General features: G+C 45.1%; 3 protein-coding genes across 6 annotated transcripts in view; 2 read left to right on the top strand and 1 right to left on the bottom strand.

Annotated features, from left to right (window-relative positions):
- Positions 1-138: 138 nt before the first annotated feature.
- On the bottom strand, positions 139-3,217 carry srr (serine racemase). The gene is made up of 7 exons (XM_035610891.2): positions 3,076-3,217; positions 2,542-2,719; positions 2,270-2,451; positions 1,621-1,751; positions 1,230-1,378; positions 1,050-1,139; positions 139-671 (listed from the first exon to the last, which is right to left on the bottom strand). Exons 2-7 carry the CDS (start codon positions 2,717-2,719, stop codon positions 397-399), a joined length of 1,005 nt encoding a protein of 334 aa, XP_035466784.2. The 5' UTR covers positions 3,076-3,217; the 3' UTR covers positions 139-396.
- Positions 3,181-7,682, top strand: trmu (tRNA 5-methylaminomethyl-2-thiouridylate methyltransferase). The gene is made up of 11 exons (XM_035610879.2): positions 3,181-3,381; positions 3,475-3,640; positions 3,753-3,859; positions 4,259-4,381; positions 4,494-4,666; positions 4,805-4,858; positions 5,020-5,086; positions 5,261-5,361; positions 5,600-5,744; positions 6,291-6,373; positions 6,531-7,682. Exons 1-11 carry the CDS (start codon positions 3,300-3,302, stop codon positions 6,678-6,680), a joined length of 1,251 nt encoding a protein of 416 aa, XP_035466772.1. The 5' UTR covers positions 3,181-3,299; the 3' UTR covers positions 6,681-7,682.
- Positions 7,683-9,537: 1,855 nt separating this feature from the next.
- Positions 9,538-24,398, top strand: part of celsr1a (cadherin EGF LAG seven-pass G-type receptor 1a) — a 79,654-nt gene continuing 64,793 nt past the window's right edge. For all 4 annotated transcript variants that reach the window (XM_035611850.2, XM_047336326.1, XM_047336324.1 and 1 more), the window contains exon 1: positions 9,538-13,296. In XM_035611850.2, the coding sequence (XP_035467743.2) occupies positions 9,756-13,296 (3,541 nt within the window). In that variant the 5' untranslated portion in view covers positions 9,538-9,755. The remainder of the gene's footprint in view (positions 13,297-24,398) is intronic.

The following is a 24,398-nucleotide window of genomic DNA, read 5'->3' as shown; positions in this document are numbered from 1 at the left end:
CTAAATTTAAATTTTCTGATTGTCTAAAACCTTTGGATGCATCTTTTGACAGAAGTGAACTTTCTGCAACTTTGTTTGTCTAAATCAACTTGAAAAAAAACTGCAACATTCAAAAAGTTAAAATATCAGAGCATCACATAACTTGGACCTGGGTGTTTATTTTCACGCTGAACAGTTTGCTTTTTTAAACACACATTTTCAATCTCAGCTATTAAAATAAACCACTTCTACACACTACAGGGGGAAAAAAACATTTCCACTGAAATTAAATATGTATTGATTTACTTGAGATTGTGGCACAAATCGTATGTAGTGATGCAGCACAAACTGAGGTAGTCACATAATTAGTCCTCCATTCCTTCTCAGAAGCAAAACATTGGCACATTATTGTCAGGACTAGTCACATAAAGTAGAGCTGCAGACGTCTGTCACTTCTGGGTAGTTGGCGAGCTCGTCCTTTCCGACGTTCCCGCCGCTGAGAATGCACACAACGCTCTTCCCCTCCAGCTCGGGTATCTTGTTGTTGACAATGGCGGCGAAGGCAGCAGAGCCCGACGGCTCCACCACCAGTCCTGACCCATAGAGGACAGTCACCGCCGCCTTGATCTCCTCATCGCTCACCAGGACGATTGCCTCTACGTAACGCTGGCACAACTCGTACGGCAGCCTGCCTGGGATCCAAAGTACAAACATTAGCTGCGACATGGATTCCAGAGACAATCATTCAACGAAAAAGAAAAGTCAGTTTTTCAATCACCATGAACAAAACACAACAAATTATTGAGGAAATTGGAAATAAATGCATATCCCACTTCTGTTTCTTTGTCAGTTTTAGAGAAGTTTGTATTTGCCCCTTAATAACCAAAGAAGAAGTGGTACAGTGTCATTTCCAGTACAGTAAGTAAATTTCTCACTATGATAAAAGTTCCATGCCAAAGGGAGGTCAACAACAATAATTAAGTAGAAATGTTGGTGGTGAATTGGACTTTTAAATGTGGGACAAGCATGGGGAGGGGAACTGGAGAAAAGTAAAAGGTTTGGCATAGTACCTGCATAAGGTGGCGCAAGACCTGAGGCAATGCTTTTGGTGTCCATGCCCACTGGTTTCTTCTCAATGAAGCTTTTGTGCATGGTGCAGGCTGAGTTTAAACACAAACACAAACTCAATATCCACTGTGATCTGATTAATGTGCAGATTAGCCTTTTAACAGCTGCCGGTGAGGTTTTACCTCCTTCTGGTTCCACACCGTAGATCCTGGTCTTCTCACAACCCGACAGCTTGATGGCAGCAGCCACACCGGCCAGGAGCCCCCCTCCACCACAACACACCACCACAACATCAGGCTCACGAACCACCTCCAGCACCTCCATACCGAGACTGGGCACACATGCACACAGGTTTAAATGAATGTTAGCTTGGTTGGGCTTTCACATTTTAACTGCCAGAAATTAGCTTAATAAAACATGTTATTGTCTCCATTATTCTATATAGCCTTTGTAACTATAAGTGGCAGCACGGTGTATTAATGTAATGTAATCTGACTTTCTGAGACATTTAATATGTCACAATATGGTTGAAAAGGTGTTTTTCTCTGACACACTCTTGTGCAGTGAGTGTACCTGGCGTGTCCTGCTATTAGATCCAGGTCATCATATGAGTGCAGTAATGTCATGTTGTCCTCCCGAACACAGCGGTTCACCACCGTCATCAGGCTGGAGTTGGGAACTCGCTCCACTTCCACCCCGAAACTCTGAGGACGACAATAACTTGTCGCTTTCAATACCATGTACAAACAAAGACTGAGTAGAAACACATCTGCGGGAATGGGAATGAACACTGAGGGAATGTTTTTAAGAAAACAAAACGATCTATCTGAAAATTTGTATTGAAAGTACATCAAGTAGGCGTGATGCCAATTTGTTACTTGCAGAAATGCCTCAAGTAAGAAAGAGCCCTTTCCAGTGTGACATTTTCTGTATGGAGTGTTTTAATCTAAGATCTAATGTGTAAAATGTACCCATGGTGAAATTTTAATAATATGTATGTCTTGTGTGGCTCGCATTTTAGAAACCATGCATGTAGCAATTTTATTATTTTCCACTTTCAGCAGTAATACAGATTTAAACCATGCTTCTTTAAATTATGTCAGGTCTATTTTTGGTTTAAGGGAAACATCTGGCACATACTGATAAAACACATCTGTTAATGCATCCCCCATACTCTTCATGTTTAAGGCTTATGTCTGTCAGTCTGGAGATGACCTCTGACCTGTATGAGGATGGACCTGGACACTGGGGCAGTATTGGGCATCACCACCTTGCCCTTTGACCCGTAGTGTTTTGAAGCGTACGCAAAAGACTTCCCATAGTTCCCTGCAGACACGGTGACAAAATGACCACCCAACGGCCTCCTGGCAAACTGATTGGCCACTCCTCTGATCTTAAAGGACCCTGCCCATCCAAAACACATGGACGTGTCACCAAGTCAGTTCAGAACTGCAAGACATTTGTGCGCAAGATCTACAAGTGTTTTTCTCCGACCCGTCCTCTGCATGTTTTCCAGTTTGATGCTGACGCTGCAGTTGATGTGGAGAGGCAGGGTGGTCTGGCACCAGGGGATCATGGGAGTGTTGATGACCCCCAGGGGGCTGCTCCTCACCGTCTCCCTGGCTTCTCGCAGCAGATCCAAGGTGACAGCGTCTGCAGACGCCTCGCCCATCTGTGTCAGAAACACAAATGTCAGGCGTACATCTGCATAGTGTAGCCACCATTTTTTGGCAAAACAAATATATATATATATATAAATGTAATGTGTTCAATTACAGCAAAATTACTCATATTTCATTTTGTATATGATTGCACTTCTGTACTGAACAATGCCCTAACTCTCATTGATCCCTGTACATAAACGTAAATATTAAGATATTGAATTAGCGTCAAGAATTGTGGCTGGTCTTTGCGGATAATATACATAAAACATTTCAAAAGTCAACGGATTCCCAAAGCAGTTCCCTTTTTATATAAAAGAGTAGTTTAATACATTTGATGAGCACGTCTGTCGCATTTTCCACCGACCTTGTAATTTGCTTGGACTTTGCTTCAACTCCGCGATGTTTACAGTGTCACAACATGTGCTGCCCCCATCAGCCGTAAGGTTCCGGCTTGCGTTGTGATTCCAGACGGACGTTATTACAAAACGGACCCTGATAAAACATGGCGGCGCCTGCAGTTAGCTAACTCCTCTCAGTTACACAAGTGAAGAACAAAACAATTTATGAGCATGACTTTGATGTGAAAACATGGGCGTTGCGAGGCACGTCGTGTGCGCCATGTCTGGCGGCGTCGACAGCTCTGTCGCTGCGCTGCTACTGAAGAGGAGAGGTGAGGAATAAACGACCAAAACACACCTGGGGTGTCACGTTAATGTCGAAGGTGCTAGCATAGTAACGCGTTGCACTGTCTCGCCTTTCGAAGGCTTCAGTGTAACGGGGGTCTTCATGAAGAACTGGGACTCTCTGGACGAGAGAGGAGTGTGCACTACAGAGAGGGACTGTGAGGACGCCCACAGAGTGTGTCGCACCCTGGACGTGCCCTTCCATCAGGTGTCCTTCGTCAAAGAGTATTGGCATGAGGTTTTCAGGTATTTGCCATGCTCAAACTCTGAGCCAACCTTCTTTTATTACTGTTGTTGTTACTATTATTCTTCTTCTCTTTTTTTTATACATGCCAGGCCTGTTCTATTCCATTTGCAGTTATCTGTTGAAAGAGTATGAGAGGGGCAGGACACCCAATCCAGATATACTATGCAACAAGCTCATCAAATTCAACCATTTCCACAAGTATGCCATCAACACTCTGGGTATGTTGTCATAGTAGAGATCATACACTGATCTTCTACTTGAAACCCTTGTCTGCTAGCTGCAGTTGCTCCCTTATCCACACACACAAACCTGAATAATACTGTCTTGTGCTATGATTTGTTTTTATACTATGCACTTTTTTATATTTATTGCTGTTACTGTGTTTTGACTTGTCCTGTTGTGTATATGATGCTGCTAACTGACCCCGTCTTGGCTCGGTCTCACTTGTGAAAGAGGTTTTAATCTTTATGTGACTTCCTAGTTCAACTAAACGCAAAGCAGTGGGAAGTAGTTTTTAAATATGAGCTGTGAATACAACCGATTTAGTGAATCGAACATGATCCGAAAGTTTTGTGGAAGAGGACTTTTACCTCAGGGGTATACTGCTGCTGACTTAGGTGCGGATGCCATGGCAACAGGCCACTACGCCAGGACGTCGCAGGAAGACGAAGATGTTTTCCAGCAGACACACGTAGCTCCGCCTACGACGCTCTTCAGAGATCGTTTCGAGATCAGGAATCGTAAGTGTTTGACTCCTGTCGTCCAGTCCAATTTTGGAAGTTTTTACTGGTCTTAAGGTCGGACCTTCTAACTGTCTCGACGATCCGTTTTTGTTCGTCTTCCCTGCACCAGCGGTGAGGTTGTACCAAGGAGCAGATCTCTTCAAAGACCAAACATTCTTCCTCAGTCAGATCTCTCAGGACGCCCTGCGACAAGCCATGTTCCCCCTCGCCGGACTCACCAAGGAGTTTGTCAAGAAGATTGCTGCCGAAGCAGGACTTCACCACGTTCTGCAGAAGAAAGAGGTACTACACTCAACTAAAAAATGTAAAAACAAAAAATATTTTTTAGAATTTATCATTAGTATCATAACAGGAAACTTTAAATTCGAAATGCCGTAATAGGAACTTGTGACTTATCCAAATTTGTTAATGTTTTTTCAGAGCATGGGCATTTGCTTCATCGGTGAGAGAAACTTTGAAAACTTCATTTTGGAGGTGAGAAAATTACATTTCATGTATTTGCTTCACATTACCATTTGGCTTGTTTTTATTCATTTTTCTGTTTCCCTTTTCTTCCAGTCTTTTTTGTCAATTATTTATTAGAAGTCATCATTTAAAAACACGAAAACTTGTATATTTTTCCCCCCTGTGTCCAGTATATAGAGCCTGAACCAGGGAACTTTGTCTCCATTGAAGACGGGACAGTAATGGGAACACACAAAGGTAGGGTTTGTGTGTGTGTGTGTGTGTGTGTGTGAGACGCTTACTCTCTTATGTTAGACCAATGAAAAGAACTCCCTCTTTTCTGCCTTACCATTCACTGTGTCCTTGTGTATTCTCTAAATTTATAGACATTGTGTCTATCCTTTCTCTTTTTTTTTGTCCGTGTCCATGCAGGCTGGTTCACTCTGACACTGGGCCAGCGGGCGAAGATAGGAGGGCAGAGAGACCCCTGGTTTGTGGTGGACAAAGACATTGCAACAGGAGATGTGTTAGTGGTGAGAAAGTCTGTCTCTGTCGTTAGAGTGGGAGTATCTTCATTTCCTTCTGTCCTAGCCTCCTTTGAGACCACAGCAATCCTATTAGACTGATTCAGAGTTGATTGGTGCTTCTCTGAACACATTTATCTCAACCAGTGCATGTTGTGTTGTCCGTTTCCCTTTTCCCAAACACTAATTAATGCTGCATTCAGAACGTTCCTATTTCTTACTTACTCAAATCTCCTGTAAACCTAAGGCTCCAACGACCAATCACCCAGCTCTGTTCCGTGACACGGTGCGGACGGACCGCTTCCACTGGCTAACAGTAGACCCGCCTCCGGAACTGGCCCGGACCCAGATGATGGATTGTCACTTCCGCTTCATCCACCAGATGCCCCTCAGTGAGTGTTGTGTTGTCAGCGCCTGTAGATAGTGGTGCAGAGTAACCAAAGAACTTTTACTCAAGTGTTGCTTTTAAGTGCACATCTGGGGGACATGTGTTTTATTTGAGTATTTCATTTAAATGTCTGGTAACACCAGAGAGAAATATTGTACTTTTTACTTCTCTGCAGTTGCTTTTAATTTTACATGAAAATACTATTATACAATACAATTTTAACTTTTAGACAATTGTTTGGACAAGACATGCAGTGTGAAGTTGTCACTTTAGGCCCTGTTCAATTGTTATGAACGTTTGTCACCATATTCCGATTTTCTCAACTGATATTCCAAAACCAAGCAATCAATTGATTTATTGAGGAAACAGTCCTTCAATCCATGAAGAAAATTTTAATACAGTGCATATATTTGTACTTTTTTTAAAGTAAAGTTTCTGAAACTTGGACTAAGTTTGATGTATTTAATACGAAGACTGATCAAAAAGAAGAGGTGTAAAGCATCTAATACATTATTTCCTAACTTTTTTTTGTGTGTGTGTGTGCTCCAAGCTCCCTGCACCGTAACTCTGAACATGGACGGCTCTGTTTGGATCTCACTCTCGCAGCCAATCAGAGCTCTGACTCCTGGACAGGTAACACAGCGAAACACGCCTGTGTTACAGAATACAATGTCATCGCTCCTGGGGGGCAATACTGTTGCAGCAATAACAATAACATAATGACATACATACATTTGTGCATGTATGAATATTTTTGTTTTTCCTTTTCTCCGTCAATTTCCCTCCCCAGTTTGCCGTGCTCTACAAAGGAGACGAGTGTCTGGGTAGTGGCAAGATCACCCAGCTGGGGCCCAGCGAATACACACTCCAGCAGGGCCGAGAGCGGTGGGCAGCAGCGGCGCGGCACACGGAGCAGCCCACCCCCGAAACGACCAGCTGAGATGACCCCACAGCCCGGCTGCAATGGGAATGCGGTCCATCCGCCACATTAGGTAGAGCAACACTGTTCATGAAAACAGGCCCAATGCCTCTCCTGGAGGCTGCAACGGATCGTTGCTCAACTTTTACATCTCAGTTATGCTGATGACACAAGAACAAAAGGGTTGATATTCGTAGCCTCCTCGTCAATTGTCTGTTCTGATAAACCATCCACATCCAAGCCCCTAAACTGGAGCTTCAATAAGGGTTACAAACCTCATTTTTAAAAGAAATCCAGCTCTTATTTTCACTTCTAACATTCTCACAGCATCTTTGTCAGGTACAGAACAAACTCAAGCTGCTCTTTGGAGATTCTTTTTCTTCTTTTAATGGTTCTGGTGGGATTTGACTGTCAGTCAGCAAGGCTTCATGTGGATCCACATATGTGGGACATGACTATGACACGGTCCTGTGGATTCAGACAAGTCTTGGAGTGATAACACCTATTATATTTTTGTTTATTTGAAATCCGATTCAAACTTCCCTCCTCTCTTTTTCTCGCTGTCAACAATGTCCATCCTGCCTCTGAGCCAACTGCAAACCCCTACATCTATTAAAAAAAAATTTAATATACGCATTACGACTTTTAAACTCCAGCTCCGTCCACATTTAACATTTGATGCTGGCGGTACATTGGTGATCAGTATTAATCGATGACTGTTCTTTGAATTGTTGTCTTTGTTTATTCTTTGATAAATAAATTTATTTCTTAAGCAGAAACAAAGTACTCACTAGTCTCTTCACACTTTTCTCCTCTAAGGTTGAATTATATTAAAAAGCCAGTTGATGATGAATATAGGAGAAATATTTGCCTAGAAACATACGGGCATATGTGTCGGGCATATTTTGCGACGGTTACAATGGAAACTAAATACAATGTAATTGTTAAACTTGATTTTTCTCACCTGTTTTATAATACTTATCGATTCCTTGTTTTAAAATATAAAATTGTGCCTTTTCTGTTCATGTGGCTTGGTTTTTAAAGGTTGTGGAAACTATGAATAATTGAACATTAAGGAATGAGTGAATAAACCTAATTAGCATTTGTTTATTTGTTTTCGCTGGGGTGTAAACCTTATTATTACACTCACTGAGCACTTTATTTGGAACAACGCCTTCTTATTCAGGTGGATATCCAATCAACGGTGCTGAGCGGAATCAGAAACTCAGCAAATCAAACTTTGAGGAGGATGTAGAGATGCAGACCAAGTGAGGTTTCACCCCTGTGAGGCAAGATCAGAAATCTGAGGCTGCAGTGGACACAGACTCACAAACACTGGACAGTTGAAGACACAAACAAAACGTAGCCTGGTTTGATGGAGCTGGATTTCTCTGTCAGAATTTGGCATCAACAGCATGAACCCATGGACCGAAACTACCTTGTGTCACCAGTCCAGGCCGGTGGCCGTGGCGATGGAAGAGGAATCATGGTTTTAAAAGCCGCATCTTATCCGACCGTGTTCTTCCCTTTATGGCCTCGGTTTACCGTCTTCTGATGGCTACTTCCAGCAAGATAATGCTCCATGTCACAGAGGAAAAAAGTCAAACCAGGTTTCATGAACATTGATACTGAGTTCAGTTTCCTCAGCGGTCTCCCTCAGTCACCGGATGTGTATCCAACAGAAAACCCTTGAGATGTGGTAGAAAAGGAAAATCGCAGCACGACTGTCCAGCTGACGAATCTGTAGGAACGATGTGATGCTTCATGTCGACGTGGGGCTTGAGAGAAAAGGAAGGTCATATCCAGTATGGTGTTCTGAATAAGGTACTCACTGAGTGAAATATAAGTAGGTATCGAGTTGTTGGTCCACAGTGGGGCGCTATTATACAAGTTTAATCTCCAGGGTGAACCTGTTATTCTCTGGTCAGCATTGTTTTACAGACAACATAAAGCATATCTTAATGAATCACAATAACAGCCACGGCTGAGCCTTATAAGATTTGTCTTCATTATAAAGTCAGTTTTCCCAGAAAGAGATTATACTTTCTATGTATCCTTTTTTAAAAGTCGTTTATTAACTTAAGACTGTGCAGAAAAACGAGGACTACAGATACATAGACACTCAAACGACACTAATGTCAGTATTAAATTCAGATTTTATTTTTGATATAGCATTGCGCAAGGCTCTAAAGTGAATATAAACTTGACCAGACTCGAAACTCTTAAAACAAAATGACTAAAGGAAGGAAACGGTACACAATGCAAAATAGAGGTTAAAGATATCTCATACATTCCACTATTATTTGTTTTACGCTCATCCAGAATAAAGTTAAATTTGGAGGGACGATCCTTTTCCCTTTTTTGTCCCTTTGTAATGATGCTGAGATCTCACCATGAAGAACTCAACGAAAGCAATAACTCATTAATAATTGGTTAGTAAAATTGCTGTGTTTTGCTGAAAACAGAAGGTGAGACACTAAGTTCATCTTTCATAATGACGTTCCTAGAAGAGTTGCAGCTGATTAAAGTCGTGTGATTTGGGGGCTGGAAAAAAAAACTCCACATACTTTTGATTTCGGACTGGAGGTCCTAGCTCAACTAATTTTTTAAAAACTTTATTATTTATTGTAAACATTACCTGTAACGGTTTGGGAGGGAGCAAAACTCCTATCAGGCATTGGATTTTTGTCTTCCTCCCCAACTCTCAGTCCATTGTAATAACAATGCACTTGCGCGCATTGGGCCACTTCCTAAATCTCCATGAGAAAAAGAATAAAGAAGCGGCCCCCCTCCGCCCCCCGACCCCTCCCGTGAAAGCGTCCCAGAGGGGGAACGCAGCAGGTTTATGGTAATGCGCTTCTGAGGAGGCGGAGGAGATCCACGGAGCCATTTTGTACTCATTTTAAAACGCAGTGTGGGTTAACGCAGCCGCTGCGCGCCCTGGACACACGGAGACCATGGACACCGAGCGTCTTTTCCCACGTTGAAAGTTCACCATGAGGAATAAAAGCAAAACGCAGTGTTGGGAGAGGGAGAGTTAATGCGTCCGTGGGGGTGCTGCGGGGAAGTTGAACGGGATTCGGCAGGTTTAGAAGCATGGAGTCACCACCGATGTGTTGGATTTGGGTTTGTGCCCTGCTCAGCGTGCCGCTCGCGGGCTGTTTGGAGATGCACCTCTCGGAGACTCTGCGGCCCGGGACCCTTTTGGCAAACCTGTCGCTGGGCCCCGGGTGGACTTACAAAATTGACAGGACTTTATCAGCTAACTTCATCCAGAAACTTTTCCAGGTGGGGAGGCAGGACGGGGTCGTCCGCCTGTCCCACGGAGGAGTTCAGTGCGCGCACACACCGAGGAACCCTGCGCCTGTTTATTTCAGGACAGGCTCCTCGACATCTGGGGACGTTGTTCTGACACAGTTTAATGTGTTTGTCCACGGCAAAGACTGTTCTGTTAAATACAAGAGAAGGAAAGCCACAGGTAAGCCCGACATTCACATTAAACACCTTTCCGAACTGGAGGCAACTTCCTGCTTACCCGCAGGTAAATTGCTGCTGAACGTGACAGAACTCTTGCCCGCATTTACGCGGAGCGTCGCCTTTTTGGACACTGAATGTCCTGGGAGCGACATGGTTGCAGTGTTCCGGCGTGGGGATTTGTTCCTGGCCAGGGACTTGTGTCTTGAGCACAGAGGGCAGCCCGAAGTTAACTTGCACTGCGCGTTGCACAGCTCTCCAGGCGGTCGCCTCTCCGCCTTGCTCAGTTTGACGCTCGTAAAAGCGCCCGAGCAACACGGCTCCTCATCAGAAACCGTCCAGATAAAGTCAGGCAGATTGAGCCACAGGGGAAAGCGACAGGTAAACGCGTCTCCCCAGTTCCAGCTCCCCAACTATCAGGTGTCCGTGCCCGAGAATGAGCCTGCGGGCACGCGCGTTATCACCCTGAAAGCCACTGACCCGGATGATGGAGAGGCAGGGAGGCTGGAGTACAGCATGGAGGCCCTCTTTGACAGCAGGTCCAATGACTTTTTCTACATCGACTCCCAGACAGGGAGCATAACCACCACCCAGCCATTGGATAGAGAAGTCAAAGACACCCACGTTTTCAAAGTCACAGTGACAGACAACGGCACCCCAAAGAGATCCGCCACTTCTTACCTCACTGTCACCGTGAGCGACACCAATGATCATAGCCCGGTGTTTGAGCAAACCGAGTACCGCGTCAGCATCCGAGAGAATGTCGAGGTGGGTTTCGAAGTGATGACAATACGGGCCACTGATGGAGACGCTCCCTCCAACGCCAACATGATTTATAAAATTGTGAACGCTGAGGGAGTGAACTCTGTGTTTGAAATCGACCCGCGCAACGGCCTGGTGAGGATCAGAGAGAGGCCTGACAGAGAGACGCGGTCCCAGTACCAGCTGATTGTTGAAGCCAACGACCAGGGCAAAGACCCAGGCCCCCGCAGTGCCACCGCCACTGTCAACATCTCAGTGGAGGATGAGAACGACAACTACCCACAGTTCAGTGAAAAGAGGTATGTGGTTCAGGTCCCAGAGAATGTGGCAGTCAACACAAAGGTCATCCAAGTGGAGGCCACAGACAAAGACGAGGGGAACAACGCCAAAGTCCATTACAGCATCATCAGTGGGAACGTTAAAGGGCAGTTCTACATCCACTCCCCCACCGGTGTGATCGATGTCATCAATCCTCTGGACTATGAGATGATCAGGGAATATAACTTGCGGATTAAGGCTCAAGACGGTGGCAGGCCGCCGCTAATAAATGGCACAGGAATGGTGGTGGTGCAAGTGGTGGACGTGAACGACAACGCCCCAATGTTCGTCAGCACGCCTTTCCAAGCTACTGTGTTGGAAAATGTGGCCATTGGTTACTCTGTGATCCACATTCAAGCTATTGATGGCGACTCTGGAGAAAATGCTCGGCTGGATTATCGGCTCACTGACACAACACCTGGTTTCCCATTCACCATCAACAACAGCACAGGCTGGATCACTGTGAGCGAAGAGCTTGACAGAGAGACCACAGACTTCTACACCTTCGGCGTGGAAGCGAGAGATCACGGGGTACCAGTGATGTCCTCCTCCGCCAGCGTCAGCATCACGGTGCTTGACGTGAACGACAACGTGCCCACGTTTACAGAGAAAATCTACTCACTGAAAATCAATGAGGATGCCGTGGTGGGGACAAGCGTGTTGACGGTGACAGCCGTGGATCGGGACGTCAACAGTGTCGTTACCTATCAGATCTCCAGCGGCAACACCAGGAACCGCTTTGCCATCACCAGCCAGAGCGGCGGCGGCCTCATCACCTTGGCCCTCCCCTTGGACTACAAACAGGAACGCCAGTACGTCCTGACAGTCACCGCCAGCGATGGGACACGCTATGACACAGCACAGGTGTTCATCAATGTGACGGACGCCAACACGCATCGGCCCGTCTTCCAAAGTGCCAACTACCAGGTGATGCTCAGTGAAGAAAAGCTGGTGGGTTCCACTGTGGTGGTGATCAGCGCAACGGATGAGGACACAGGGGAAAATGCTCGTATCACGTACGTGATGGAAGACAACGTTCCCCAGTTTAAAATTGATCCGGATACAGGCGCCATCACGACGCAAATGGAGATCGACTATGAAGACCAGGCCTCCTATACGTTGGCCATTATTGCTCGAGACAACGGTATCCCTCAGAAGTCTGACACCACCTATGTGGAGATTATCATCCTTGATGCTAATGACAATGCTCCTCAGTTCCTCAGGGACATGTACCAGGGGACTGTATTTGAAGATGCACCTGTCTACACCAGTGTTCTCCAGATATCTGCTTCAGACAGAGACTCTGGGTCGAACGGCAGGTTGAGCTATACGTTTCAGGGCGGCGATGATGGAGAGGGGGATTTTTTCATTGAGCCCTACTCTGGTATCATCAGAACTGCTCGCAAACTGGACCGGGAGAACGTCCCTGTGTATAATCTCAAGGCCTTTGCGGTAGATAAGGGAGTTCCACCACTGAAAGCAGCGGTTTCCATTCATGTTGTAGTGCAAGACATAAATGACAATGCTCCAGTGTTTGAGAAGGATGAGCTCTTTATCGATGTGTCGGAGAACAGCCCCGTCGGTTCCGTTGTGGCCCGGATCACTGCCGCGGATCCCGATGAGGGCACCAATGCTCAGATCATGTATCAGATCGTGGAGGGGAATATCCCTGAAGTTTTCCAGCTGGACATTTTTAACGGCGACCTGACTGCACTCACAGATCTGGATTATGAGACCAAAACAGAGTACGTCATAGTGGTGCAGGCCACCTCAGCGCCACTTGTGAGCAGGGCCACTGTTCACATCCGCCTGGTAGACATGAATGACAATAAGCCTGTGCTGCAGGACTTTGAGATTATTTTCAACAACTACGTCACCAACAAGTCCAACAGTTTTCCATCAGGAATAATAGGAAAGGTACCAGCTCATGACCCGGATGTATCGGATAAGCTACGGTACAAGTTTGAGTCTGGAAATGAGCTCCGTCTGCTCCTGTTGAACGAGGACACTGGGGATCTGAGGCTGAGCAGGGACCTGGACAATGACAGGCCCCTGGAAGCCCCCATGACCATTTCCGTCTCAGGTAAAGTTAAAGTCTTTTTTTCTTTAAACCAAATCCGAAGCAATTTCTCTTTATCCCGGGAAGAAATTCTCACATTACATGTCGGTTATATGTGTCAGTACACACAGACGTGGTGACGCAGCCGTGTGCAGTCACCACGCGTGTTTTAAACGTTTAACCGAAGAGTCAATGTAGAGTTTTCTGTGGAATAGACACAGGGGGCAGGTTCCGGCTGTGCTGTTGACGGTATGTTCAGCGAGTGTTTGCTGCAGGCTCTCCGCAGGATCCGGTTGTGCTGCTTTTGTGCCATTCGGGTGATAAAGGAATTACGTGCAAGTGGTTGGTTGGGGTAATAAAAAGTGCTATTAGCAAGGACGCCCTCATAACTGAGCCGCTCTGTTGTTGCAGATACGTGGGTTCTGTCACAGCGTGGAGCGTGCACACGTGCACACAGTGCAAGCATGTGCACACTCATGATTTACCCCCTGAGAGCCCTTATACAGTAGGCTGCACTCTTTGAAGAGGTGGAAGATTCTTGCCTATTGTAGCTGCGCTGCAGGGAGGTTGACGAACATCTTGCGGCAAGATGTTTCACTATTGTTTCTTGCTTTACAAATTGTTTTTTTTTTTACAAGCTTTGTGATGCTTGCAGCTACACTAGTTTTGAATAGAGGAGAAGTTTCACATCCAGAATTTTGTTTTGGAGAGGCCTCTATAACAATCTTTTAAATCCGAAGTCTTGTGAGTTCATGCTACAAGGTCATGCACAAAGAATTTGTGTTAAGTCGCTTTTTTTTCCCTTAACAGAAGCAGACTTTGTTCTTTTAAGTTAAAGATTAGACAAATGCAAACACTTGGAAATTCACACCTAAACTGGCAAGGCAAAGACTAGAGTCCAAGCATACACACACACACCTTGCAAGAAAGCACCGACATTTATCAGGCAGTTGGAGGCAGGCGGGGTTAAGTAAATCTAATACCCTGACAGAATAACTATCCTGTCACCTACTGACAACTGGTTGCCCAACCGTGTGTGTGTGTGTGTGTGTGTGTGTGTGTGTGTGTGTGTGTGTGTGTGTGTGTGTGTGTGTGTGCGTGTGTGTTGGTTGCTCTCCCAAGGCACACTAAGCCCGAAAATGGGCAAGCAGCCCAACACAGCCCTCCTGCTCTCCGTGTCATCCGATCATCTTTTCAAGCTAAAGAATGTTTCAGCATATCACACATTAAGTGGGAATACAAATGAGCTGCTATGGACCAGTCTGCACCAGGGCAAACCCCCTTTCACAGCCCATGAGTCTAATCAAGTTTGGTTTGTTTTTATGGCCCTGGTTCATTATGCCGGCTATAGTATAAATACTGTCCATGACTTTGCATGCGAGAATCCTACATTTGGCAAATTGAAAATCTTTCTTTGATCATTTCCTCCAGCTTTTCCACTCTCTTGTGGCTTGTGACAGAAACATTTATGGGATAATGCAGCAGTTCCCTTAGCTGGACTTCAGAGTTATTGCCACTCACCGTGGTTCATCATCAGGCAGTGGTAGGCTTTGACCAGATGTCCCTCCTTTTACCTCTAACAGCTTTTCTTTTTTTTGCTGAAGCACTTGTGCCTCTCCTTTGTCCAGGAAAGACAGACTGTCCCTTTCTGAATGCCTCTCATAGCGGTTATCGACGACCTGCAGAGCATCTGAGGATGCAGTGACTGGCCACAATAGCTCCCTGGCCTTATAGCCCTCATTCATTTCATTGCCTCTGCATTCATGTTTGTCAATAACAGCTGACGACGCTTGCAGTATCCGTGACAACAGTGACCCCATGATGGTCCCAAAGTGGGGGTGGGTATCTTCATTAGTTGTAACCACACACACACAAATAAGCACATGCTCATGCACAATTGAACAAATGCACACACTTACGTTGAAGAACAGCTCCAAACCCCCCTTTCCTGGAGCTTCACCCTGATGTCAAGTGTTAGGTAACCATCACGGCTGATGTCTTGACCTTTTGACCTCATGCTCTTGGGAGAGGAAAGCCTGGGGCGATTGGTACGCTAACGGCACCCTTAACTAGAACTGAGAGACAAGACTCTGGTTGTGTCTCTGTCGCTCTCAAATTTAATGACTCCCTCCCTGACTTCCCTGGACGCCCACATTCTTTTTTGGAGAATTAAGGTTTATTGCATGGTGATAGCTTATTTTGACCTTTCCTATGTCACAGGTCTCTTGTTTGTCCGGTCTTTGGGTAGAATTTCAATGTGCCTGTTTATGATCGGTTTCTATTATTTTTACCTGTTAAGATCTCTAGTCTAATGCAAAGATTGGTAGGTCAAAATCATCTTTATCAGCCCATTGTGTCTGCTCATGAGACTGATCAGCAAACACAAGCTCCATCTTTCTCCATTAACCCCGATAATTGAGCTTGATCTGTGGAGCAAAAGTCCATTGATTGATGTGAGAATGGATTTGTCTTGTTTGGAAAGGGCCCGTAGCAGGCTAGAGGTGAGAATTTCCATCGACTTCCTCCGAATCAAGGTCTGAGAATGTTTCTCGAGTCCTCTGCTGAAACACAAGAATGCCCTGATAACTCCTGAGATACACTCACTTAACACACTCTGCTAGCCACAACACTGTTCCATCTGTCCTCATTCTCATTCCCCCCTCTACTTCTGAGTGTTTTTGTGTGTGTGATGGCAGCTCAGTGGTTTGCTTGCGAAGGGCTATGTGTTCTCACTGTAAGAGCGCTTATCTGCGCTTGTTAAATTTCACTTAAAACCGTTGGAGTTTTCACTCACTGTTTTCTAAAAGATGAGTATCTGTCAATTTCCTTTGGGTGTCACAGAACCAGAGAGGTGCAGTATTACAGTGCACTACACTGTAATACCAACCCCCCCCCTTCTCCTCCCCCCTCAGGTCCACCATCAAAAGCCAAAATTCACCAGCACATGTTTGTGTTTTTACATAAGCCTTAGCTGTCAGCGACCGAGATAGATTTTCTAAAGTGGTGATAAAATGGAAGGCTTGATTTTAATCCCACCTGAAGAGCCCTCTGACATTTGGCAGATTTCTTTCTGGACACAAATCTAAATTGACCGCTGCGTGTGGGTTCACTGTCACAGTGCGGATTCCCAGAAGCAATAAAAAGGGGCCGTATGTTACATGTGACACAGGGAAGACTGTTTCATTAGCTAGTGGATGCTGTCTGAACACATGCAGTCTATAACAACCTGTCTCCCTTCCTCCCTCCCTCTCCGCTGTTTTGGTTTCCTCATATGCAAAAGACATCACCTAATGTGTACTTTTTTTCTTTTCCTGATAGGTGAAGTTTAAACAGCAAATGTTACATCCTGCACTAACTGGCCATAGGTGGAGTTGTGTTATATCGCTCAGTCATACAACATAGCAGATTGCTACTTAAACGATTAAGAATGATTGATGCTAAATCACTCTTTTTGGCTCTGATGTTTTTCCTTACCCTGGGTGAGCGGGAAAGCGTGCAGCTACACGCAGTCATACTCTCGAACCCATCCTCCCCCCTCTTTCCCCCCATGGGGCTTTAGCCGAGCTTCCCTGCTTTGCCTCGGCTCTAAATCCAGTACAAGGGGCTTGCATAGCTCGGCTCTTGAACATTTCTTTTCTCATCCATCCCCGTCCCCCATACACACTTTCTCTGCTTTCTCTCTCTACTCCCTCTCCCAGCATTCTTAAGTAGATTTCTACTGTGACACGAGAACTTCAGCTAAGCTGAGTTAAAATGCAATCTACCATACTCACTGAACTTCCACAGATAGACCACTTGATTACATTCCTGTGAAAACCACTGCTTTGTCATTTATAAGGAAAGAAAAGTTCCTTCATTATTAGGAACAATTACACTTGGGCGTGATGCGTTGCTCTCCATATGAATTTTGGGGCCTTTCCTTCATTTCATCAAACAAGAATTCCCTCCTCTGTTCTTTCCTCATCCCTTGTCCTTGGAATTCTTTTGCTTTCAACCCATTATTTGGCCCTGAAATATTACACTTGTTGTGGAGAACACAAGAAGGCAAATTGGGAAAGGCAAAATTACTCCCTGTGTGAGTCAGGAGACAAACCCCTTCCTGGCAGCCTTCTATTCCAGTTTTCCCATATTCTGCCATATGTTCTGACAGGAGAAACGTGACTCCTCACTGGAACACGGGTGTGGCAGTGATGCGCAGGCACAGACAGTGATGCCGTGTGACCTCTCACCTGTGAGATCAAAGCAGGACACACACACACACAGTGGCGAGAACTGACCCTTTTACTCTTTACAAGACTTCTGACCTCAAGCCGATCTTCGGAACAGAAAGAGAAAGGGGTCACAGGAAAAAAAGGATTGTGTTCAGAAGAGAGATGTTGTGGCGTTAAGTGTATGTAGCAGGCTAAAATTTGTTCCTTTAAAGCAGGATGTTTGCTGCCCCACGGTGTGGATATTTACCATTGTTTTCTTCTCTCAGCAGAGAAGTCTTCTCTTGTGCTTTAGCAAAAAGACTCAACAGATTCAAAAGTGCTGTACCTTTAATCATAGTGTGCATAGTCAGCCCTGTCTGCAGCAGCTCATATGTTTTCCTGCTGTATGGGTGCGAGATATGCTGCCATTCCAGGGCTTGGCTCCCCCCAGTAACTGATATCAGGAGATCCCATTCATTCCTAAGATATCACTCTGGCTGGTTACAAACTTTGCCCCTCACCACATCCTCCCCTCCTCTGTCTGCTCCCTCGTCCTTCTACATGTATCTCCCCGTCCTTTACCATTGCTCCCGGTTTCATTGTTTTCCTTTGTGTCTTCTCTTTGTACTTTTGTGGAGAATGACCCTGTTGATTGACCTTGTGCTTACACAGTTTTGCCACATGGTTGTTGCAGTACAGGCTTCTGTCTGTGTTCCTGCTGTTGTCGTCCTGAGTGGTTACAGAAACGTATTAGATGTTCCCTCTCACTTTCTCTATCTTCCATGCCATGTCCACCATTTTTGTGTTTATGTAGAGTATGTCTGGCTGGGCACTCCTGTCAGTGAGCTCAGTAGGTCTTTTAGTCCTTAAGACTTCGTGGATGGCAATCTGTTGAATGGACAACGTTTTTCTTATTAACCTGGCTGTTAAACAAGATTTTTCAACCTAACCTTTGGAGTTGAATGAATTTCTGTTCTTTTCGAATAGAGGAAGTTGTAAAATAATACATTTTTGGTTTTTACACATGCCAACAGTTAGGGGAGAAGCTTGTGACCACTCTCATATCTGTCTGTTTAGATTAGAATTACCCGCCAGCACCCAGTTAGCTTAGCATAAAGACTTAGGGCCTAATTTGTCATTTTTCTCATTTAAGTGTAAAAAAGGACAAGATGTTAAATATTTTTACCCAATGACAAAGTCAAGCTCGCTGTTTCCTCCCTGTTCCCTTTTAAATCTAAACTTTCTGAACTTTTTTTTTCTCACTGAAAACTCTGAAAACTGATCTGCATGATGTTTCCTCTGCTGAAAGCAGAGAAAGACGGGTTAACAGAGACCACTTGCTGGTGTCTCTGTGTTTCTGTTTTTTGTGTTCGGTGAGTGAGAAAGGAATCACTTTCATGCTTAATCTTGTACATCCACACTGGGCCATGTGTGCCTTTTGCTGTGTGTGTATGTGTGTGTGTGTGTGTGGGTGTGTGTGTGTGTGTGTGTGTGTGTGAGTGTGAGTGTGTGTGCCTTCAGGCTGTCTAGTCTGAAGTGCAAATACCACGGATCAGGACTGGTCACTGTTTGAATCCTATGATGTCTGAACGCTCAATTACAGACTTGAGAGAGGAGGGACGTTTAAGGATCTCTGAGGCTGCCTTCTAATGCCGTCACTGCGGGTGAGAAGTGTAACAGCCACACAGGTACAGAGATTGGTTGGGTGCCGCTAACGATTCCCCCAGGCAGACGCTTCCCTTTAATTTGTGTGAAATATGGCTGAAAAGCCACATAGTTCACCTCAAAAGATTACTATTCCCAGGACAGGATGTTAGTTTTTAACACTCAACTCCAGCTTGGCACGAGCCACAGTTTTTGTCAGAAATCTGCCACACATTATGCTACTTGAGGCAACTTTCCTCCCACACACTTAATCCATGCGCTGCTGACTCAAGAGCAGTGTTTTGCTTTTCAGCAGGAAATCCCTCACAGCATCGTGACGGTCTCTGTCGCTGGGTAGAAAGTGAGATACGAAGTGCGGTATCTTCCCATCATGCAAGTGTTTGTTGTGGGGATTTCAAGGTGGTGTTGTTTGTATGCAAACACCTATGCGTTTGGCTCGGGTTGCGCAAGGTAACGGGGTAAATGTGAGGGGGTATTCAGAGGGGGTTTGTAACATGTGGTGTGTGATCATACACCCCATTTTTTTTAAAAACACATTTGAGTGATGTGTTTTTAATGTGTATGTGCTGTGTATTGGTCTTCATCCAGTTTGACAGACACTTTTTCCCTCGCGCACGCACACACACACACACGCGCGCACAGAGTCGGGGTTATCTGTCGTTTACATGCTGCAGGACAGTGATTTCACCACTCAAACTCCAACAGGTTGTGGGCGGTGGAGGGGTCGTATTTGATTGTAACCCGACACACCTCTCTCGGTCTCTTGTTCGAATTCATTCTCTCTCACTCGGACGACGACACAATACTCTTCTTTGTCCCGCTCATCGAGGAGGTAGGGGAAGCATCTTGCCCGCAGCCCACGAGTGTGCCATTACATGCGTCATGATGCGCGATGACCAGCTGCTGGAATGTTAAGTGGTGGTGGTGGAGGTTGGGTCGGGTGGGGCCTGAGGGTGTATATATACAATATTTAGGGAGAGTGAATGACAAATGTGACCGTGAGGGGAAAAGAGACAAAAGACGAGGGAAACGGGGGAGGAAAGGGAGACATTTGGAGCCTCCCTCCACTGGTTGTGTGTTGGGCAGCGTTCACGCTGCAGGGCTTCATGCTCAGTTACTAATTGTGGTTCATATCTGATTTTGTGGGATGTAGTTGAAGATACCTGTAGAAACATGCATGATGAACTGACAGTGAAGTCTAGTGATGCCTTTGCACAATCTTTTTGTACCTGCTTGTTCTTACTCCAAGCTTTTACAACATTGTTTTGTCATCTTGTCCTCCCTCCATACTAACCCCGGCTCAGGCGAAATCCTCTGGTGCCATGTTACGACAACAGCCTCATGTGAGAGATATGACATTTACTTGTTGTCAGAGCAGCACTGACAAATTTAGACCTGAGCATTCACATACCAGTCATGTGTAGGTTGCATACCATTAGGTCAAATTTTGTGCTTTATGTACATGAATCCATTCACCTTTTTTCCTCTACCTCAATTTTAGTCGAGATTCCCTGGTTGGCTCCATCGTTGACCTTTTAGTTGTTGAAAACCAGACTTCACCTCGAGGAGTCCAGGCTGGTCCTCAGTCTAGACTGAAGACCAGAGGAAGCAAAATATTTCACAATTAGTGCCCCTACGATGATGAACGGCCTGCCTGAGGAGCTAAGGTCACTTAACACTTGGTAGTTAGCTTGCTGCTTCTTGAAAAGGACAAATGAGGAACATAACAGACCTAAAAGCATCACCTCATCCAGGAGCGAGAGAAAACAAACTATTCTCTAGAGTGGATCATACGTGAGTCGTACTAGACTTCAGGTCGTAAAGACTTAAGGTTCTGTGGCCCCAGTGCGCCCCACCGCCCCTGTTCTAACCCTGCCCTATGTTACTTCTTCTGCCATACACTGTAATATCTTAGTCAACCCTTGCTCGCTGTGTAATAGTCCTATGTTTACTTGGGCTGAGATCCTCACAACTATTAAGACTTGGCATTGGCTCTGACAGGTATTAGAATTGAAATGTCAGGCGGCTTAAAGGGATTGAGGTCTCTGGCACAACTGGACAACTACCATTGCTTGATCCAGATCCAGAGCCAAGCTAAAAGTTTTCAAAAACTAGTTCTTGAAAAAATAACCATTTAGACCAGTTTAGAGCATATACAGCATATGTAGGCTTTTTAAATGTGTGTAAACCCGCCAACTTTCACATTGTCAGAAGACGAGTTCGCCTTTCTGTTCAGACTTAAATGTCTATCCCATCGTACCTGTTTGTTGGTCAGTTGTCGAAGCCTCTGTTTGAAATGCTTGGTTGGTAACTGTGTCTCTAAAACTTATTCCAGGGCTGTGCTCACTCCTGCGGCCCTAAGTGCAGCACAGTCTGGGTGGCCTAGCATCTTGGTGGCTAGCATCATTAGCAGAGCTGTGCCCATAGACCATAAATATACCCTGTAGCTGATAGTTTTTGTTTTTTTTTGTCCAGTGTTAAAACGGTTCAATAAACACCTGGTTAAAAACAGCCCAGAGAAGCTTTTTGAGTTAGTAGAGTTGGATCAAAACATTTACATAAACAGCTTTGCGGAAAACTGACACCTTCCCATAATTACCCCACCTTTAAAAGTCCTTGATTGGGGCTTTAACACTGATCCTCTGCGAATGTTGATCTTGGACTCCGCAGAAAGAATTCATGCCAGATTGTGTTCACAGAGGTGTCAGTTTTTAGTCGTTCTCCCCATCACCAGGAAAGGAGCTTGGTGACAGGTGTAATCTTGACAGTTAATAGCTTGTGTGTGGGAACTTGTTGATACATGCCCGGCTCTCAAATTGTTGTCCCTTTTATGTCGTACTGCCTGTCAAACAGCGCTTGGCCTTTTCAAAATGTTATAGTTTGATTAATTTGGTTTTGTGTATTAGTTACAGCAGGTGCAGATAGATCTATAGTTTCTTTTTTTTCCGTCAAAGATTTATTACTGAAATAGTTGGCAGCATGATAAAGTGCCTTGCTTTCTCAGCCTTTAGGTTGTGTAGGTAGTATTCATTCTCGGGCATTGAGTACAACTAAAGCCTCTCCTCACCAGGTAAATTGCAGAGTGTTTTCCAGATTTTTAGTTTGAGGTAAAAGTTAGTGTCCGGTTTATTTTTAGCCACTCTAGTGGTGCGGTCCTATTGATGACAGTGTTTGTCGATTGCTTGGTGCACCACTTTGCTACAGACTGTAATTTTTATCATCACCTTCTGGGTTTATTGCCATGAAATTTGAAACATTGTGTCTAACAAAGTGACGAGAAAAAGTCAGATGTTAACATGCTAACAGAAAGGCAGCTTCTGAACAACAACAAGTTGGGATTGTCATTGTTAAAGTGTTAGAATATTGCTGTAAGCGTGTAGCAAGCTCACTTATCTGCTGGGATGGTCATAGATTCATATTTGCTGAAAGGATGCTAGACGTCTAATGGTAAATCAGTGTTAACAACCTGATCTTTAGATTTAGATCTTGATCATGTCACTTTGATCAAACTGAAGGAGATTATGTTTATATTGTAAGACTTTTGTGACTCTCTATTGTTTGACACAAGGATAAGATAGTTCCTTCTTGAGGGGGATGTAATGTCTTGCTCACAGGCACTTCAGTGGCATCGATGTTTACTGTCTTGAAGGATTTTGAACCCTTGACTGGGAGTAAAAACTGATTTGGGGTGTACAGCCTACCCCTTGTCTTTTTCCAGTATGTCAGTCATCGACAACTGCTGTCATCATCAGTGTCACCTTACAACCCCCTGACAGTGACTGTTCCACTCTGACAGCCCCTTTCAAGTTTGAGGGCCAGAGTTCATGTGAAGACACACTTACATATTAGCACAAAGCAAACATTTATTCGTGAATGCACCTGCGACAATCGAGGCATTACCTTATAGTCTAACATACGGAATCAAGCAGGACAACAGTGTTAGCAGGAAAAGTTTACACCACACCCTGAGTCACACTTGGCTCCTTCTGGCGGAGCGGCTTAGGCCTCTGAAAGCATTTCAAAGGAACAGACTTAAGACGTGCGGATTGAAGCTTTGTATGTTTTCTCTGACCCTCCAGGCTTCGTCTTTTCACAGAGAGTGGGAGACACAGATAGATGTAGACAGAGGGAGCTCCGAGGTGTATTTGGTTTGCTCTGCCTTTTGATGGGGTGTCAAGATGCTCCTTTTGAACTGAGACATCCTCCTGTTACATTTTGGATAGGGTGACTCATGCACACAGAAAAAAAACACATTTTAACTGTACAGGAGCATGCATTTGCGCTTTCACATGCACAAACAGGGTATAGTCGCCCCCTCTCTGTCACACGTGATCCAGATCATAGAGCGGCTGCGGACTCTGCAGTGGCTGACCTCTTCCCCTGGAGTGTTAAGGCCAAGTTTCACTCAAAGTTCCCTTGCACCTTTTATACGACACACAAAAACTGCCGCACCCTCCCAAAATGTCTTCAATTACATGTGTATCAAAGTCGTGGCTACTTTATCCTTCAGGAACAGCTTTTACACAGCAACTGAACTTACTAATGCAGTCTAAGGTTTCCAATGATTTTTTTTCTGGGGCTTGTTGTCACATTGATGTGAAAAAGTTCTGCAGGATTTTTATGAAGCAGGGGGCTGGCACGAAGGCTTCCCGAAAATGTCCGGAGCAACTGACTTGAACATTCTCACATACGTACAGCGCCTCCAGAAAATTTCAGGAAAATGTCCGGACTTCAGTGCATGTCCGAAAGCAGCTTAACTGGGTATTAGATGTTCAGGGGCACGCCTGACACTTCTGTTATGGAGTCGAACCAGGATCCACAATGCTCCTCTCTGTCCGTGTTCATCCCATGTGATGTTTGAAAATGACATACGTGCTGCTGTCTCCCTCCAACAGCTGCTGATCAAATTACAGCCTGGGTTACATTGAAGAGCCGTTTGTCTGTGTTTGCATGAGTTGTGTGTCTGTGTGCAACTGGAAATTTTCTGACTGGGAGGAGACATTTTTAGGATAAAGATGTTGACTGCGCTGCTCGCTTTAGCAAACTGAACTTCTGTGACCCGAGTGACTTCCACTTGACATCACCTCCCAGCTCTTTTGTTCCACCCTTTCGGCGTCAACACGCGGCTTTGGCACAGGAGGGAGAGATGGTCGTCCACTAACCTGAAGGTCGGCGGTTCGATCCTTGCTTCTCCTTGTCTGCACGCCGATGTGTCCTTGGGCAAGACACTTAACCATAAATTGCCTCTGAATATAGTCCATTTACCATAAC

This window comes from Scophthalmus maximus, chromosome 12 (genome assembly GCF_022379125.1).
Source record: "Scophthalmus maximus strain ysfricsl-2021 chromosome 12, ASM2237912v1, whole genome shotgun sequence".
Lineage (NCBI taxonomy): Eukaryota > Metazoa > Chordata > Actinopteri > Pleuronectiformes > Scophthalmidae > Scophthalmus > Scophthalmus maximus.
Note: the sequence above shows the minus strand (reverse complement) of the source record. Positions and strands in the feature narration are given on the sequence as shown.